The sequence below is a fragment of the Belonocnema kinseyi genome, chromosome 10 (genome assembly GCF_010883055.1).
Source record: "Belonocnema kinseyi isolate 2016_QV_RU_SX_M_011 chromosome 10, B_treatae_v1, whole genome shotgun sequence".
NCBI classification, from domain to species: Eukaryota; Metazoa; Arthropoda; class Insecta; order Hymenoptera; family Cynipidae; genus Belonocnema; species Belonocnema kinseyi.
In genome coordinates this window covers 109,407,123-109,423,688 of record NC_046666.1, presented here as the reverse complement: position 1 = coordinate 109,423,688, position 16,566 = coordinate 109,407,123, and the positions used below count along the sequence as shown (strand labels likewise).

The window sequence follows — 16,566 nt, the reverse complement described above, 5'->3', positions numbered from 1 at the left end:
ACCGAGCTACTCATGTGCTTGAACAGTGGTCTTGTCAATCGGACGACGAACCGGTGCATAGGGTGCCATCGTGTCGACTTTTTGTTATCTGGGAAATAATGGTGAAAGATTGTTTGTCAGTTGTATAGTTGCATTTTGGATCCTCTTGCAAGGAACTATTTTCAGCTTAAAAAGATACGGGTAAGTTTTCTCAAACAAATTGACTATAAAATAAAGCATTAAAATGGCAGTAATGTTTTTAAGAAAGTTCACAATTGATTAACCATGAAAAGTAGCTATTTTCTACATTCTATTATAAAAAAAAACGAAAATTTACTGGACATCGAAAAGAAATTTGTATTATGCTTAGGTTTTTTACTGGATGTATGATTTCCTAAAATCTCAGGTTTTTTCTGTAATTGTATATATATGCGCTAGATTATATTACAGATTTCAGAAAAAATTTAATTTCTTTTATTAAGTTGTTATATATACAAGTTTTGAAGTTTGCTCAACCTAAAGTGATAATACATTTTTTACACTTTCACTAATCTTAAGGATTACTTTTTAATAAAAATGTACCTTCTCAAAATTATTTAATTTATACATCCAGTAAAAAACCTAAGTATAATACAAGTTTCGTTTCTATTCCCAGTAATATTTCATTTTTTTAACAATAGAATGTAAAAAATAGCTACTTTTCATGGTTTACATATTGATTTGAATTCAGAATCGTATTCAGTGGGAAAAATACGCCAGATATGTGAGTTTTAAATACGATTTTTGTCCGATAATTAGAGTTATTTTGCGATTTTTTTCTAGTTTTAGCCAAGTTTGCACTGTTTTTTAAATAAATGTCAAAATCTCTTCGTAATTACTTCAACTTCAATTTCCGTCCAAACCCAGGACCGTAGTTTGCAACGCAAGCTCAAGCAAATTTGTTAACACTTTACTGGAAAACGGGACTAATGTGCGACCATTTCCCAATCGGTCATCTTCTACTGAAATCAAAGCTTTTATTATTCATCAGTTTATGTAATCAATCTGTCGCAATCAGCAATAAACTTTTAAGAATGCCAATTCAAATACTTTTTGCTGCTGATTTAAAGGCATTCAATCGATTTTTGTTTCCTGGACGCCTTAGTCATCTAACAAGGTATTACTGCCAAGTAAGTAGTATAGGCCTTCAAATAGGTTTCAATGTACGACCCATCTGAAATAGGTATGTCAGACAACAGAACGACACGAAAACATTTTAAACGGTTGCTCTGGCCCAGTTAGTTGGTTGAGTCAGTCATCCTGCTGCTTCACCTCACCACCTCAATTGGCTGACACAAATAACACACCCATGTCCATTCAAATGGGCTGTCTCAGCCAACTAATAGTATTGAGCCCCAGAGTCCAAAAAAGTTGGTTACAGCAACCAATTTACGGGTCAAAATATCCAATATTTTCTCTGAGTGTGACTTTTTCATATTCACAAGCCTGAAAATGTTGCAGAATACAGGGGTGTAGCCAGGTTTTTTCGGAGGGGCTTTCGGGTTTATGTTTAGGCAAAGGGTGGAGGGAAAGGGAATTGAATAATAAAAATACATCAAACTCTAGCTTTTAGTCAAGTGTCGGGGGTTGCCTTCAAATTTCCTTGGACTGATTTCGGGGAGACAGAAACGCAAACAGTGAGGGCCGCCTAACTTGTTTCTATGAAGGCTTGAGTCCCCAATCCCTCCCCCTGGCTACGCCACTGGCTCAATATGAAGACATTTTCATCAAATAAGGTCATCGCTGCTGCGGATGAGTATTTTAAAGGCATAATGTATAACATTATCTTATCGATATTTGTGCATGAATGGAAAAGTATTGATGCCTGTAAAGAAAAATGTATATGACTGTGTTAAGGACTACTGAAGTATTACGTAACGTTAGGTTGACCTAACACACGTATAGTATATCGCAAAGATGAACATAAATTCTCCTTCTAATTTCTCAGAACTAGATGGCCTTTTAAATAAACTTGTATATGCCTCCATTAGCCTCTCAAATATATTAAAAGCATTTAATTACTCTGTTGTTAAATTGAAAATTACATTTTCTGAAAGTTTATCTCTGATTCGAAATCTTGTAAAATGACGCTTATGCTCTTATGTCATGAAACCCTTCAAGTTAGGTAATAAAGGTAATGCTATCAGTGCATAATTACTTATTAACTTACCATAAAATCAGATGCATCTCTCATTGATCTAATAAGTAGAAGAAAACTTGGGTCTAATGGTTCAGTTTCCATCCATAGAAGCACTTACGAGAGCATTTGGCCTGCTTCCTGAGCTGAACGTTCATCTTCCTCTTCTTCCTCTTCCCCTGATTTAATACATGAAGAATTGTATTGACAGTAATGTCTTTCTCAAAGACAGTCTTTATGATGAGAGCGTATTTAATTTTCTCGTTCAAAATCCATGAAATCATATCTTTGTCCTCAACTGAGATACCTGCTTCTTGAGCGAGATTCCACAGATTTGTGATAAGTGTTCGATGATACTGTATTTGACTAGATTCAGTAGAAAGTGACATATCAATAGATAGTTTTCACTTAATGTTAGTATCAAACATCACGACCGAAGTGTGCGTGAACGTTTGTGATTCGACACTAAGCCAGTGTGTAACTGTTGCAATAGAAAATTTTAGTACGAGTCCATGACAAAAATCTTATTGCCAAGCGTATCCGAATTTCCATTGTGACAAGTGTACATTCTAGACAATCTCTAGGAATAACATGTAGTCATACAAGGCCGTCTGTAGTAGCACATGCAACTTCTATGGGAAAATAATCAGCACTTTCGGCCACTCGTATTTCTCCATGAGGATGCAATGCTACAGCAGTAGTAGCGAATTCGTGATGAAACCACCGGAGGAATAATTCAGTTGTGAGAAAACCTTTTCCACCACTAGCATAAACAACTGGTTGATTTACCATGTTGACTCTTTCAAAACATCTTCAGAGTTTCCACAAGAGTTTGGTTACAAAATTCCATAACTTTTCCAGGTTTTCCAGATATAATTAAAAAAAAATATAGGTCCACTTGTTTTTGAAATTCCGCCAATTAAATCGAATTTTAAAAAATTATAATGCAACGATAATGGTTTGTCAATAAGTTTTATTGAATTAAAAACAATTTTCAATTATATTTGTATTGAAGTGAAAAAAAGTATTCTGTAATCATAACCATATTATTGTTGTTTATTACTTTAAGAACAATTATAATCGAATTATTTATGCAAAGATTACACAGGAAAAACTAGGGGTTCACTCATGTTGCGGCTCAAATGAAAGTTGGTGTAATTTGGAACTTGAGCTCCATTAGATACCTGTAGAGACCCAAATGGGTTCGTTTAGAGTTAGCTGTTAAGTCTTTGCGCTGATTTTGGCGCGTTTATTCTTGTTCTTCTTCTTTATTCATAATGTGTCCCCTAAAGTTTTATATGACTTCCATTCCTTACAATCTTTCGGCTTATATCTATATTTTTTTACACTTTTATCCTTTCTATATATACAATTATTTACAACTATTTACATAAAGTCTTATATCTAGTTCCTCATCCCTGTTTCCTGCCATAGCGCAATTTAGGACTTATTAGCAAACGAGTGATCGAGTGAACGAAAGCGAGAGTGCATTCGAGAAAGAGCATGAGAACACAAACGCATATTAGTCTACTTAACTTTTACCTTACCATTACTCACAATCTTTACGCTTCTAATCTAAACGACTTCCGTTTCCTTTTTCTTTCACTTTTTTGTACCTCCATTTGCCTTTTTTCACGTGGTTTCTTTCATTCTCTCTCATTCGCTCCTCTAGCACATTCCAACTCCTTCATCCATTCTTCTTCTAATCGATCCTCCCCTAGAATCTTAACCACATTCTCTTGTCAGCTTCCTTTATCTTTAATTCCTCTCCTACATCCTTCCCATACATGCTCCCATGCTTTCTCCTTCCATTCATATATTCTACACTTTCTGTTCTCTTCTTTTTCCCAGTACATCCCCTCCCTTACCTCGCTTCGCAATCTAAATCTTGCTATTCTGGTCCACCTTCTCTCTCCCCATCCTTTTTCTAAATACTTTGGCACTCCTTCCTTTTTTATCATCTTATACCATTTATTGTATTCTGATTCTTCAATCATCCCCCATCTTTCTATTAATTGTCTTTCCCTCTCCCTTTTTTCCAATTCTTCATAGTTAACTTCAGTCCCGTCTTCTATTTCACTACCACCTTATATACCTTTTTTGTAAACTCTCAATATCTTTCCTTTCTTTCCATCCCTATATCTCTGTTTCATAACCTAATAACGGCCATACCAGCGTATCAAATAATCACATTCTCCTTCTCCAATTTTTTTTAACCTTCTTTTTCCTATTCCCCATATCTATTTCATTAGCCTTGCTGCTTGAAAAGAACAGCATCAATGCCCATTCACAAGCCAACCAATCTTTTAGAAGCATAGTCTTCACCAAACACTATTAGTAATTGCACATCTTCCCATAACAGCAAACATATTACTCAGGATTTCATTGCGCATAATGTTCGTTATACTTACTTTATAATTCAAAAGGGTCAATGCAAGATTCCCTTTTTAATAATTGAATATTATTGATAATAACTTATTTATAAATGTGAGCATAAAGAATAAGTTTATTGACCAACGGCTACGATGAAAATTTTCTTGCATATGAATCAGTGCTCCCAGTTTTGGGAACTTTTTTAATTGCGCTTGCGTCGCACCAGCGCAACCCGATTTGTTACTTTTATATTATATAAATATTTAAATGTTATATTTATAATAAATAATAATTGGGAAATGCTTCAAAAGTAATTTATTAAGCACTGATATGAATAATCCTTCATATTTATAAGTTTGCTACATAACCTGCAAATGATTTTCATCAATTCATTATATCTCTTTATTTGTGGTAATTTTTTTTTTAATGTCATGACATATATTGTTATCAATTAAAAATAATGTCCAAGTGGGCAAAGATAATAATAGGTTCTTTAGGAATAAGCACAATTACATTTGAGATCCTTTCGAACCCCAAGTGTGGTATCATTTAGAGCTCATTCATCATTTTGGGTTCCTTTTCAGCAAGTGGAGTTCATTTTTGTTGCAGCTCCTTTGGAAACAAAAATGGGTTCCAATGGAAACTTCAGTTTTTTTCTGCGTAGGATTGCATTCAAAAATAATACTAATCTAAAAAAAACTCTGAACTTTTTAACAAAGTTAAAATAAAACTTTTAGATCGCAACCACTACGAAAATTGTCTACATTATAATTTATCAAAATTTAATCATTTCACGAATTTCTTCTTCAACATCTTCCACTTCTTTTTGCTTTTCTTATTGAATCTTCTATTTCTTTTTATTTATTTCTTACACTTTGTGTTATATTTACATTTTCCTTAGGTTTCCTTTTTCAATTTTTAAGTAGAGAATTCGCTACAAAATACTAAATTATTAAGACTTTAAAAAAGAGACGATTAAAAAAGTTCGCCATTTTTCGAATTCCACGACTTTTCCCGGCTTTCCAGTCATTTTTTTTTAATTCCATGACTTGTCCAAGATTATTAAACACTTTTCTTAAATTCCATGACTCTCCTAGGACTTCCAGGTCTTGTAGCAACTGTGCATCTTGGTCGCCAGTGTTTTCTAACCACCAATAAGCTTGTTCGATGATGACCATAATGATCTGCGGCGCCTAAAACCCATACACTTTCTGCTCCAGTTGAACGTATTCCCGGTAGATCGTGTCAGTCCAAATAGAAAGCGTGTGCTAGGCAGATTCTACTATGATCATAATCCTTAGGAATAGTTTTTAGATTATTAAGTGGTGTCTGCTCATTTGTAACGCAGGTACTTTTTGAATTATTATTGGCGACTTTGTCAGGAAATATAAACTTGGACTTCTGTGCCGATTTTCATACACTGAGAAACTTTGTACTGGAAAAATTACTAAATTAGGTTACAAACGGGGGACCAAGGCGGTAATTCGTATATTTTAAAACAATAGTCGCAAGCTAGGCTATTTTTATATGGAATTTTCCTATTGGTAATACGAAGTCTTAGTATTTTTTATAGTAAAATCCTAAATAGGATAAATTAGTAGACATAATTAAATTATATAAAATAGTAGAAGTAATAAGCACCTAAAATAACATAAAAGACTAAATTTGTAAGAGGAATTGCTATTGTCTGTAGGAATATGAATTATACTATGTCACTTTCTATTTTTTGGTATTACGGAGTAATACATATTCGGAAGATCGCGCGAGCCTAGCGTTGGACCGACTGCAGCCGAGCGTAAACGATGTCAGCCGACCAACGCTCTGCTGAAATTCCTTAAATTTATCAATCACTCAATTTGGTTTGATGCACAGATCCTTATTACTATAAATTAGGATAATTCAAAAAGTTACAATTGAAAAACAAATTTTCCTCAGAGAAAAAATAATTATTTTTCAATCTCGATATTAGGATATTTGATTGCGTTAAGATATAGTGTTTAGAATTTAAAAAATGCCATTAGTGTGAACAATTATAGAATAATTTAATGGAAATCAATGTGAGTGCTAGCATTTACTCCATAAGGGCGATAAATTTCGGAATCACATTATCTAGTTTAGCCGAATGGAATATCGCCGTGCTGCCGCGTTGGAGACCAGTGTTTGATTCCCACCAGCCTTTACTTTGAATCACATTTTTCTGTTTCAGCTTGTAATATAATATTCCTGCATGTGTATAATAATGTATAAACTATATAGAATCTGTGCACTATACAATTGCAATTTAAATAAATATAATAGTGCGAAAGAGTTCAAAATCCCATAATAATTAAGTTTGCATTTATGTCGTATGCTCGTGTAAACTAATACGTATCGCAACCTTCAACGCGGCGCGGCATATGTTGGGTTTATTTTTTTCGTCTGCTAATCTGACTGTACCAATTTTTACTAAGTCGTTTACTAAATCAGTGCACCGGTCTCTCTCGACGTTACTATAGTCAAATATTGCAATCTTCTGTAGAAATAAATGTAACATTTTTAAATTTTATTCCCATGAATTTTGTAATTCGGCGTGTAGTTACTAGTTACTACTGGAAGTAGTAAACATTACAAAAGTTCCGCTATGTCTCTTTATTGCAAACTGAAAATAGTAAAATCTAGTCTGATTTTTAGCAAATATTGCAGCAAAAGGCTTCTCCGTGTACAAATTCCTCGGCATTAGGATATTGCAAACTACTCCCATTTGTCTGACAGGTTTCGATTGATGTTACTTTTTCATTACAGTTCGGTAATGAGAAAACCCCTACCGATTTACAAGAGGCAGTATTTGGGCATGAAGAAGAAAGAAGTGACAAACCCGAATCACATAAAGATAGCCCTCTGAACTTCGGCGACAGTAAAGTTGAGGCAATGAAGGGCAACGGACTCAATGTGTGTTTAATACACTTCTCATCGCTGGTATTAGTGTCATTCGTGTTCTAAAAGATGTTTTTAGAGGCGCTTCATTGGATGAAAGATTATATGTTTGTGCCTTCACCCACCGCAAAATCAGGGCACTCTCAGCAGCTTGGTCTTTCAGGGTTTCGCGCATGTGCGTGTTACATCGACAGCCATTGCGATACGCAGTTGTGCGAACTGTTTTTTCTGTTGCTATTCTTTCCTCGCATTTAATTTTTTCTAACATTTGACAATCACAATTCTACCAAGAACTTATTTTTTCCCCATTTTGCGACCACGAACAGATCTGCCCACTCTTGAAGACATATATTTTTTAATTAAAGCGAAACGATATTACATTTTCCGAGTTGCCTAAATTACAAAACCACGCAACGTGCCGACTCGCTACCGAACGATGACTGAACGAGCGACTGTGACCCAAACGTCACGTCAAAGGCATGAGTGGAAACTAGAAAGCTTTGATCTACTGCCACCCGACGCGCACAAGGCTAAAACATAGAGCACCAGCTTGTCGGTTGCCACGGTACTTCAGCGAGGCGACAGGCGGGGGTGGATAGCGCGACAACAAATTATAAAGATAGGTGAAGTAAAGCTCTTATCGTACGATGAGACCAATATTAATTTTTAAATCTATTACTATAATCCAGCAATTAAGAGCAGACATGCCCAAGCTGGAGAAATTCCCGCCAGCCACACATGTTTTGCGCTTACCACTATTTCGGCTGGAGAGCGAGAGTGGTGGTAGACGCGTGCTTAACACTCTCCTCTCAGACCCAAGCAGCACCGCAGATACGAAATATCTGACAGGGTGCTTAGGGCGACTAACGTTTCAATATCGATTTGTAATAGTGACTAGTGTTAATTATTTTATTTTAGTATTTTTAAATGTTTTGACAATAAATGTAACTGAAAAGAGAATTATACAAAGTTTTTCTTTTTTGTACAAATGTGCATTGTTCAATATTTTAGTATCACCATTTTTTACATTGTGCATATGATGTATAGAAATATTGGATGATACTTTTTGCAGTATAACAATTTATTAACATCATGTACAAGGTAGAAATGTACGTTACAGAAATGAAATATAATTAAAAAATCTGAATCCCATTCCGTATCAATAAATTCAGATATGTTCTACTAAAACTAAATAATATATGTGTTAAATACACTATTCGAAATTGAATTCGAGCCTACTACGTTAATATGTTTAAGTTTAAAAGTTTACTTTAGGTCTCTAAGTTTTAAGACTCTAATCCGGGGTTTAGGTTGGCGTTTACAGTTTTCACCGTCCAACTACCTGCGTATCATCAAGACAGGTAATATTTTAAGGCAGGATATTTTTTTATACGTCAGGCAGGTGTATTTTACTGTAGGAATGCTGTAAAAAAAGAGAAAGTTTTACAGGTGAGTGATGATGAGAAGAATGTCGAAAGTTTGCAGGCATAAATACTTTGCACAATTCTCCTTTGAATTACATTATTTTAAAACAAATGTAAACATGCTGAGAGAAATTAATTTAAATTTTAGTCATCATTACAAATTTATATTGGAAAGTTAGTCGCCCCAAGCACCTTAACAGATAGTTCGTATCTGCGGTGCTGCTTGGGTAGGAGAGGATGGCATCTAGGCACGCGTCTATCAGCACTCTCGCTCTCCAGCCGAAATAGTGGGAAGCGCAAAACATGTGTGGCTGGCGGGAATTTCTCCAGCTTGGGCATGTCTGATTAAGAGCAACCTGCCGGGCTTGCATAATAATGGCTGCGACATGATAAAAATAAAAATAAAAGTAGAAAGTGGACCTACGGGTACTTGATTCAAGTCAATCGCAGGTACGAATGGGGACGATAGAATATGAGTGTGTTCCAAATAAATAAGTACTGGCTACCGTATGCTTGGAACAAGCGTACATTTTCTTAATCTGAGAAAATGTATTCTTAGATAGAATATCGCATTTTATTATTCTAAAACTTTATTGTGCTACTTCATATAGAGATGTATTCAAGTGCAGAACTTAGTTTACTTTCAAGAAATCATTTCTGATACACTTCAAGAATATATTTTCTTAATCTAAGAATATGTAGTATCGGAGCAATAGACTACTGCCTCAACTCAACACTATTTCTAAACGAAAAAAAAATGGTTTTCGAAATTATTGTTATATAATCTTCATTTTTTAAATGATTAAAATACGTAGTTTGTGTACACTGTTACTTACACATATAAACGTGCGTCTAGACGCTTTGAAAAATCGCACTCGCTGAGGATTGAAGCCTAACCTAAACTACCTAGACTCGTGTGTCTAACTGCGCGGTCTACCGACTTCGCTATCGAGGCACTTGGATCACGGTGACGAAATCTTGGGTAAGAATTGCGAGGCAGGGTCGTACCAAGTCAAATGGTGAGCCTCAATTAACTTCAAACTGAAAGTTGTTGAACTCAACTTTAATATACCATCTTTTATTTCAAAAAATTTTAGATATGTATTTTCCTTATTTAAAAAAGGCTCGATACTTCTTTTTCTTAATATATTTAAAATTTTTATAAAATATCTAAATGTAAGTAACAATAAACAAAAATTCTCCATAAAATGCGCAGCTTTCAATTTATCCAACTCTTTTATTGTATATAATTCTCTCTTACCCAATTTTTAATGCAAAATAACATTTCTTAAACAATAATTTAAAATATGTGAAAAGCGAAGTAAGTATCACTTATTTAACGAGGCATTTAATACATTTTGTTTTTAAATATTTAAAGCGCTTAAAAAAGAAACAAAGGTAATAAATAATAAAGAAAAGTTGCAAGTACGAAAATGCTTTAATAACATCAATGACAAAAAATAATGTTCTGTTATACGAAAATCTTCATAAACCGCAGTTTTTTTAATTTATCGAATTCTTTGATCATACCTTTTTTACAAAGATTTGAATATGGAATTGCTTTCCGAAAACAACAAGTTAAAATATGCAAAAAATAATTTAACTTCACTTATTTTACAAAGGGCTCTATACTTTTTTCTTTAAAAATTTAGTCCGGTTAAAAACTATCTAAAGCATATAAAAAATAAAGAACTTTTTAGTTGAAAGACGCTTTAATAATCTTAGTGACATATATTTTTTGATTTTTAAAAACCTTTGTTTTTTAATTCTTAATAAACTTTTTAATTTTTAATAAACTTTTTTAAAATGTTATTGAATTCTGTTTTCTTAAATATTTTAGTTTAAAAACGCATTTAATTTTTTTAAAGCGTCAAGAAAATAAAATTATTTTATTTTAAAGCATTTTTCAAGGCATATAACTTTTTTTTATGCTGTCATATATTTATTACATTCTCATCATATATGATTGAGAAAGTATTAGAATTTTCGGAAATTTGACATCACACTTTTTCAACGGATCTCCACGTTTCGAGATCCCCTGAATCCGAAAATCAGGTTTTCAAGATGGCGTCTGTCTGTCTGCCTGTCCGTCCGGCCGTCCGTCCGTAAACAAGATAACTCTCGAAAAAATGAGCAAATCAAATCCATCTTTGGCACACTTATTTCAGGTCCTAAAAGAAAGGACGAGTTCGTGAACCAGCTATTTTTGATAAAAATTCAAAAAGTGAGCGCACTTTCAAAATTGTTGAGACCACTTTTTTCTGAATTTGAAAATTCTATGTACGGATGTTTATAATATTAAAAAGAACAAACAATTTATCCTTATGACTTTTTTCGATAAAATGAAAGTTCTCAGAGATATAGCGGTTTCAAAATGTTTTTAATCAACCGAAAATCCAAACTCGGAAAGTATTAGTGATATCAAGTTCTGGTTTGCGCAAGAATTTATTGCTAATCAAGTGCTAATATATTCTGCAAAAACTAAATTTAGTGCTCGGTGATTTTGATCAAAAACATATAGCAATGATGGCTTTAGATGACTGGTATATGGAACTCGAAAACTATTCATGATAACAGGTTCTCCTTTATGCAAAAATTTAGTGCTAATTAAGTGCTCTGGATTTGTGGTTCGCAAAAAATCCGGGCACTTTTATTGTTACCAAAAACGTGTCGCAATGCTGGCTTCAGGTGACTGACATATGAACCTCGGTAATTATTAGTGGTATCAATTTCTCCTCTGCGCAGGAATTTTGTGCTAATTAAGTGCTTTGTATTTGTAAAATTCAAAAAATCTGGGCACTTTTTTTTACCAAAAATGTGTGATAATGCTGGCTTCAGGTGACTCGGGTATGCGAAACTCGGAAACTATTCATCATATCAAGTTCTCCTTTGTGCAAGAATTTCGTGCTAATTAAGTGATCTGGATTTGTGCAATGCAAAAATCCGGGCACTTTTTTACCAAAAACGTGTAATAATGCTGGTTTCACGTGACTCTGGCATATGAAACGCGGAAACTATTGTTAGCTTCCAATTCTCCATTTTTGGTAAACAAAGTGCCCAGATTTTTTGCATTTCAAAAATAAAAAGCACTTAATTCACAATAAATTCCTGCGCAAATCAGATCTTGATACCACTAATATTATCCGACTTTCACATAGCAGAGTCACCTGAAGCCAGCATTACTACATGTTTTTGATCAAAATTACCGGGCACAAAATTTATTTTTTGCAGAATATATTAGCACTTAATTAGCACTTAATTAGCACTAGCTTCCTGAGCAGTGCAGATCTTGATATCACTAATAGTTTCCGAGTTTCACAACACCAGAGTCACCTGAAGCCAGCATTACTACACGTTTTTGGTAAAAAAAGTGCCCGGATGTTTTGCATAGCATAAATTCAGAGCACTTAATTAGCACTAAATTCCTGCGCAAAGCAAATCTTGATATCACTAATAGTTTCCGAGTATCACAAGACCAGAGTCACCTGAAGCCAGCATTACCACACGTTTTTGGAAAAAAGTGCCCGGATTTTTTGCATAGTACAAATCGAGAGCATTTAATTAGCACTAGATTCCTGCACAAAGCAGATCTTGATATCACTAATAGTTTCCGAGTTTCGCATACCCGAGTCACCTGAAGCCAGCATTACCACACGTTTTTGGTAAAAAGAAAAGTGCCCAGATTTTTTTCAAAGCACAATACCAGAGCATTTAATTAGCACTAAATTCCTGCACAAAACAGATCTCGAAATCACTAATAGTTTCCAAGTTTCGCATACCCAAGTCACCTGAATCCAGCATTACCATACGTTTTTGGTAAAAAGAAAAGTGCCCAGATTTTTTGCAAAGCACAACACCAGAGCATTTAATTAGCACTGAATTCCTGCGCAACGCAGATTTTGGTATCACTAATAGTTTCCGAGTTAAACATAGCAGAGTCACCTGAAGCCAGCATTACTAAATGTTTTTGATCAAAATTACCACGCAAAAATTTAGTTTTTGCTGAATATATTAGCACTTAATTATCACTAAATTCCTGCGCAAAGCAGATCTTGATATCACTAATAGTTTCCAAATTTTACAATACCAGGGTCACCTAAAGCCACCATTACCACACGTTTTTTGTAACACAAAAAGTTTCCGGATTTTTTGCGTAGCACAAATCCAGAGAACTTAATTATCACTAAATTCCTGCGCAAAGGAGAATTTGATACGACTAATAGTTTCCAAGTTTCGCATACCAGAGTCACCTGCAGTTTTTGTTAAAAAAAAAGTGCCCGGATTTTTTGTATAGCACAAATCCATAGCAGTTGATTAGCACTAAATTCCTGCGAAAAGTAGAATTTAATACCACTAATAGTTTCCGAGTTTCGCATACCGGAGTTGTGGCTTTAGCTGAAGCTAGCATTACTACATGTTTTTGACCAAAATTACCGGGCACAAAATTTCTTTTCTGCAGCATAAATTAGCACGAAATAAGCACTAAATTATAGCATAGTGCCCACATCGATATGATAATGTTGTAATTCCAGCTTCCAGGACCTAAAAAATTTCCTCCCGAAGAAGATTTAAATATCTAAATTTCTCAACATACATTAGTCAAAAAATTGTATGGGGGTAAACTACCCCCAAAGATGTTACAATTATACCAGTGTTAGATTCCCTTGGCTTTTATCCTACAATAATAAAGATTTTATCTTCAAAATCTGGGGAATAATAGCAAACATGCTAACGGACGTCCCCGCACACTTTCTGTGTGGGTTAATTAAAAAATTTAATTTTGCTAAATTTGACGTATATTTGTATTTTGAAGTTATCTATGTAACAATTCCCACCCATAATAATTTTTTTCAAGTGCTACCAACAGCATTGGTAGGACAGAGACCTACATTATCGGAATTACAGAGAGCTGAAAATGATCCTAACCTCAAAATAGTGAACATGCATACAATTTTTATTTAGCACGATAATTTTGTTGTTGTTATTATCCCACAAAAAAGAGTCCGGGGATTCCATTATAATATTTTATAGCATCTCCGAATTCAGTTTAAAAAAATTTTCTTTTTTTTGGAAAAAATCCGTCCTAACTGTACCCAATTTTCCACACGACGACGTAGCACATGCCCTTAAGTAACATTAATTATGGAGTATTTTTTTCTTTAGCCTGTGATTTTGTTCTTGTCATTTCTGTTACATTTGAGTAACTGTCATGTGGGATAATGTCATATTCATTTAGTGTGGAATTAAAAAAAATGCATAGAATATAAATGAAAATGAAAATGAACATTTTAAATGTACAGAGCTTTAAGTAACACGTAATTTAGAGTATACAACCAGTCGATGAAATGCAATATCTGAAACGTATTACTTGTAAAGTTTGCATCACAGCATGGGCCTATTGTTTAGGCAGGTAGGCATATAATTCCAGTCTACCTGCATAAGAAAATATTGATCAAATATGTCTTTTTCATCAAATTAAGAAAGGTAAAAAAACTTCAATTTATTTAGTAACATTTTTAAAAAGTATAGAGACTTTAGATCATAGTACAAGAATACGAGGAAAATTATGTTATCCCTTGTAACCATCAATGAATAGCTTTCGTGTTGACGCACTGGACTAAACAGTTTTGCAAGTCATCTCGTTGTCGAAACATGGTGGTCGGGCTGTAAGTGGTGGTCTAACCCGTGCATAAATCGCCCAATTTCATACTTAATACCGATCTGGCCCCGACCGGGATTCCCGATCTGGCCCTGATTGGTAGAATTCTGTGGCCCAGATTTGGGCCAGACCAGGCCAGACCGATTTCCTACCGTAACGCCATCCCTATGCGCTCACAGAATTAGTGCTGATTATTGTTTTTTGATAGTACAGTGAAATTGAAATATTATTCGTTTATAATATTTTCTAAATGATCGAAAATGCCTAAGGCAAGTACGCCACGTGTTCGGAGGCACCGAACACTAACCAGTATACCTCGAAACGTGCGTGAGGTAAATGAAAGTAAGTAATTAAGCTCTGAGGCTAATTGAAACCAAACCTCAAATAAAGTGATCATCAATTACATTTTATTTTTTTAATCAATACGAATGAAATTATTATAGATGGAAATGTAAGTGATTCGGCAGTTAATACTATCCAACCCGTTCAATTGATGAATTTGGACGAAGCAGAAAATTTGGATCCACTTGAAAATGAATTTCCGGCGAATATCAACACAGTTTTAGGTAAAATCATTTTATCAACGTATTTATCATATTGTTTATATTGTTTTGTACTATTTTATCCATTTATATTAATTTTTTATTCATTTAATGTAGAGTTAAAATGATAAAATCTGTTATAAAATATGTTAACTAATAAAAGTCAAAATAGGTAATCTTCAAAAATAGTGCTCTTATCATAATAGAATATGTGATAAAATCAAAAGTGCATTTCAGATTTTTTTTAATAGTAAATTCATTATCAAAATACATGAAGGACACCTTTTCATAGCATGAATTTCAGAATCAAGTAGTAGAATCAAAATACCAATCGATCAAGTGCTCCCAACAAGAGATCCTTACTCAACTGCGCATGCGTTACACTCGACGTCTAATTGGTTACTATTTGCGCGCATTTTAAAATGCTAAAATACATTATTTCTATTCTTTATCATAAATAATGGCATTTATACTTTTAAAAATGCCATTAGATAGAAATTCATGAACCTTGATAAAAAAAAAAAAATTAGAAGCAGAAGCTACGATCAGTGATAGTTCCATGAGCGATGAAAACACAGAAACAACAGAGGAAGCGGCTCTAAGTCATATTGGAACAATCATTGGAAATTCTAAAGATTGGGGTAGCCATCGAAAGCAGAGGGCCCTACACTAAAAAACACTTTTTAAAGGTTCTAGTTAAATAGAATTAACTTAAGGTCATTTTGATATTTAATAAATAATAATATTTATACTTCATAAATCTCTTTTTATTCGCGAAATGCATAAAATGTATTATTATGAGACCGACCGGGCACCGATCGGGTTTCCCGATCGGGAGTCCCGACCTGGGCGTGTGTTTCATCCGCGGTCTGGCCCCGACCACGAATCCCGATATGGGTCCGACCCGGCCCGGTCTGGCCCCGCCCGGGGCCAGATCAAAATTTATGCGCAGGAAGCTCAGAAGTCTAGGCCGCGTAAGCGGCAATCACTTTGTTAAGAATTCAAATTCCTGTCTGAAAATGCTCTACTGACGTCACATTTACGTCCGAACCAATGAAAAACTATATTTACATCCCATTGCCCCGAATCCCCTTAGAGGAACTCTAGTCCGGATCAACCCTGAGTTAAGCAGCAGTAACTTAGATACAGACAGTGTAGTTGCAGCTGCTCGACCGGGATAATAATTCCAAATAAATTTCCTGCTTTTTTACACGGAGAAAAATGGATGCTTAAATGTTAATTTCAAAGCGTAAGATTGCCACACGTAACATGCAGACATTCACGCCAAATATCTACTATATTTTTGAGATCTTAGGCGTAACATTTTTTTATGTTAAGGGCATGTGAGACAGCTAAATACCTATATTACTGACCTCACTTTTTCGGTTCACTGAATGTTTTTTTGAACCTAAGAACTTTTTTTGTGAATAAAATATCGAGCTGAAACTTTGGGAAATGTATTAAAGTACAATAAAGTACGTTTAGGTACTGCATTTTGGT

General features: G+C 34.4%; 1 protein-coding gene across 7 annotated transcripts in view; it reads right to left on the bottom strand.

Moving 5' to 3' along the window:
* LOC117181487 (protein pangolin, isoforms A/H/I/S) overlaps positions 1 to 16,566 on the bottom strand; it is a 786,230-nt gene that overhangs the window by 309,832 nt on the left and 459,832 nt on the right. The window contains exon 1 of one of the 7 annotated variants that reach the window (XM_033374198.1): positions 2,189 to 2,305. The exons of the other annotated variants lie outside the window; for them this stretch is intronic. Within the exon in view, the coding sequence (XP_033230089.1) occupies positions 2,189 to 2,260 (72 nt within the window). The 5' untranslated portion in view covers positions 2,261 to 2,305. Of the gene's footprint in view, positions 1 to 2,188; positions 2,306 to 16,566 lie in introns of those variants that run through there. 7 annotated transcript variants of the gene reach the window in all.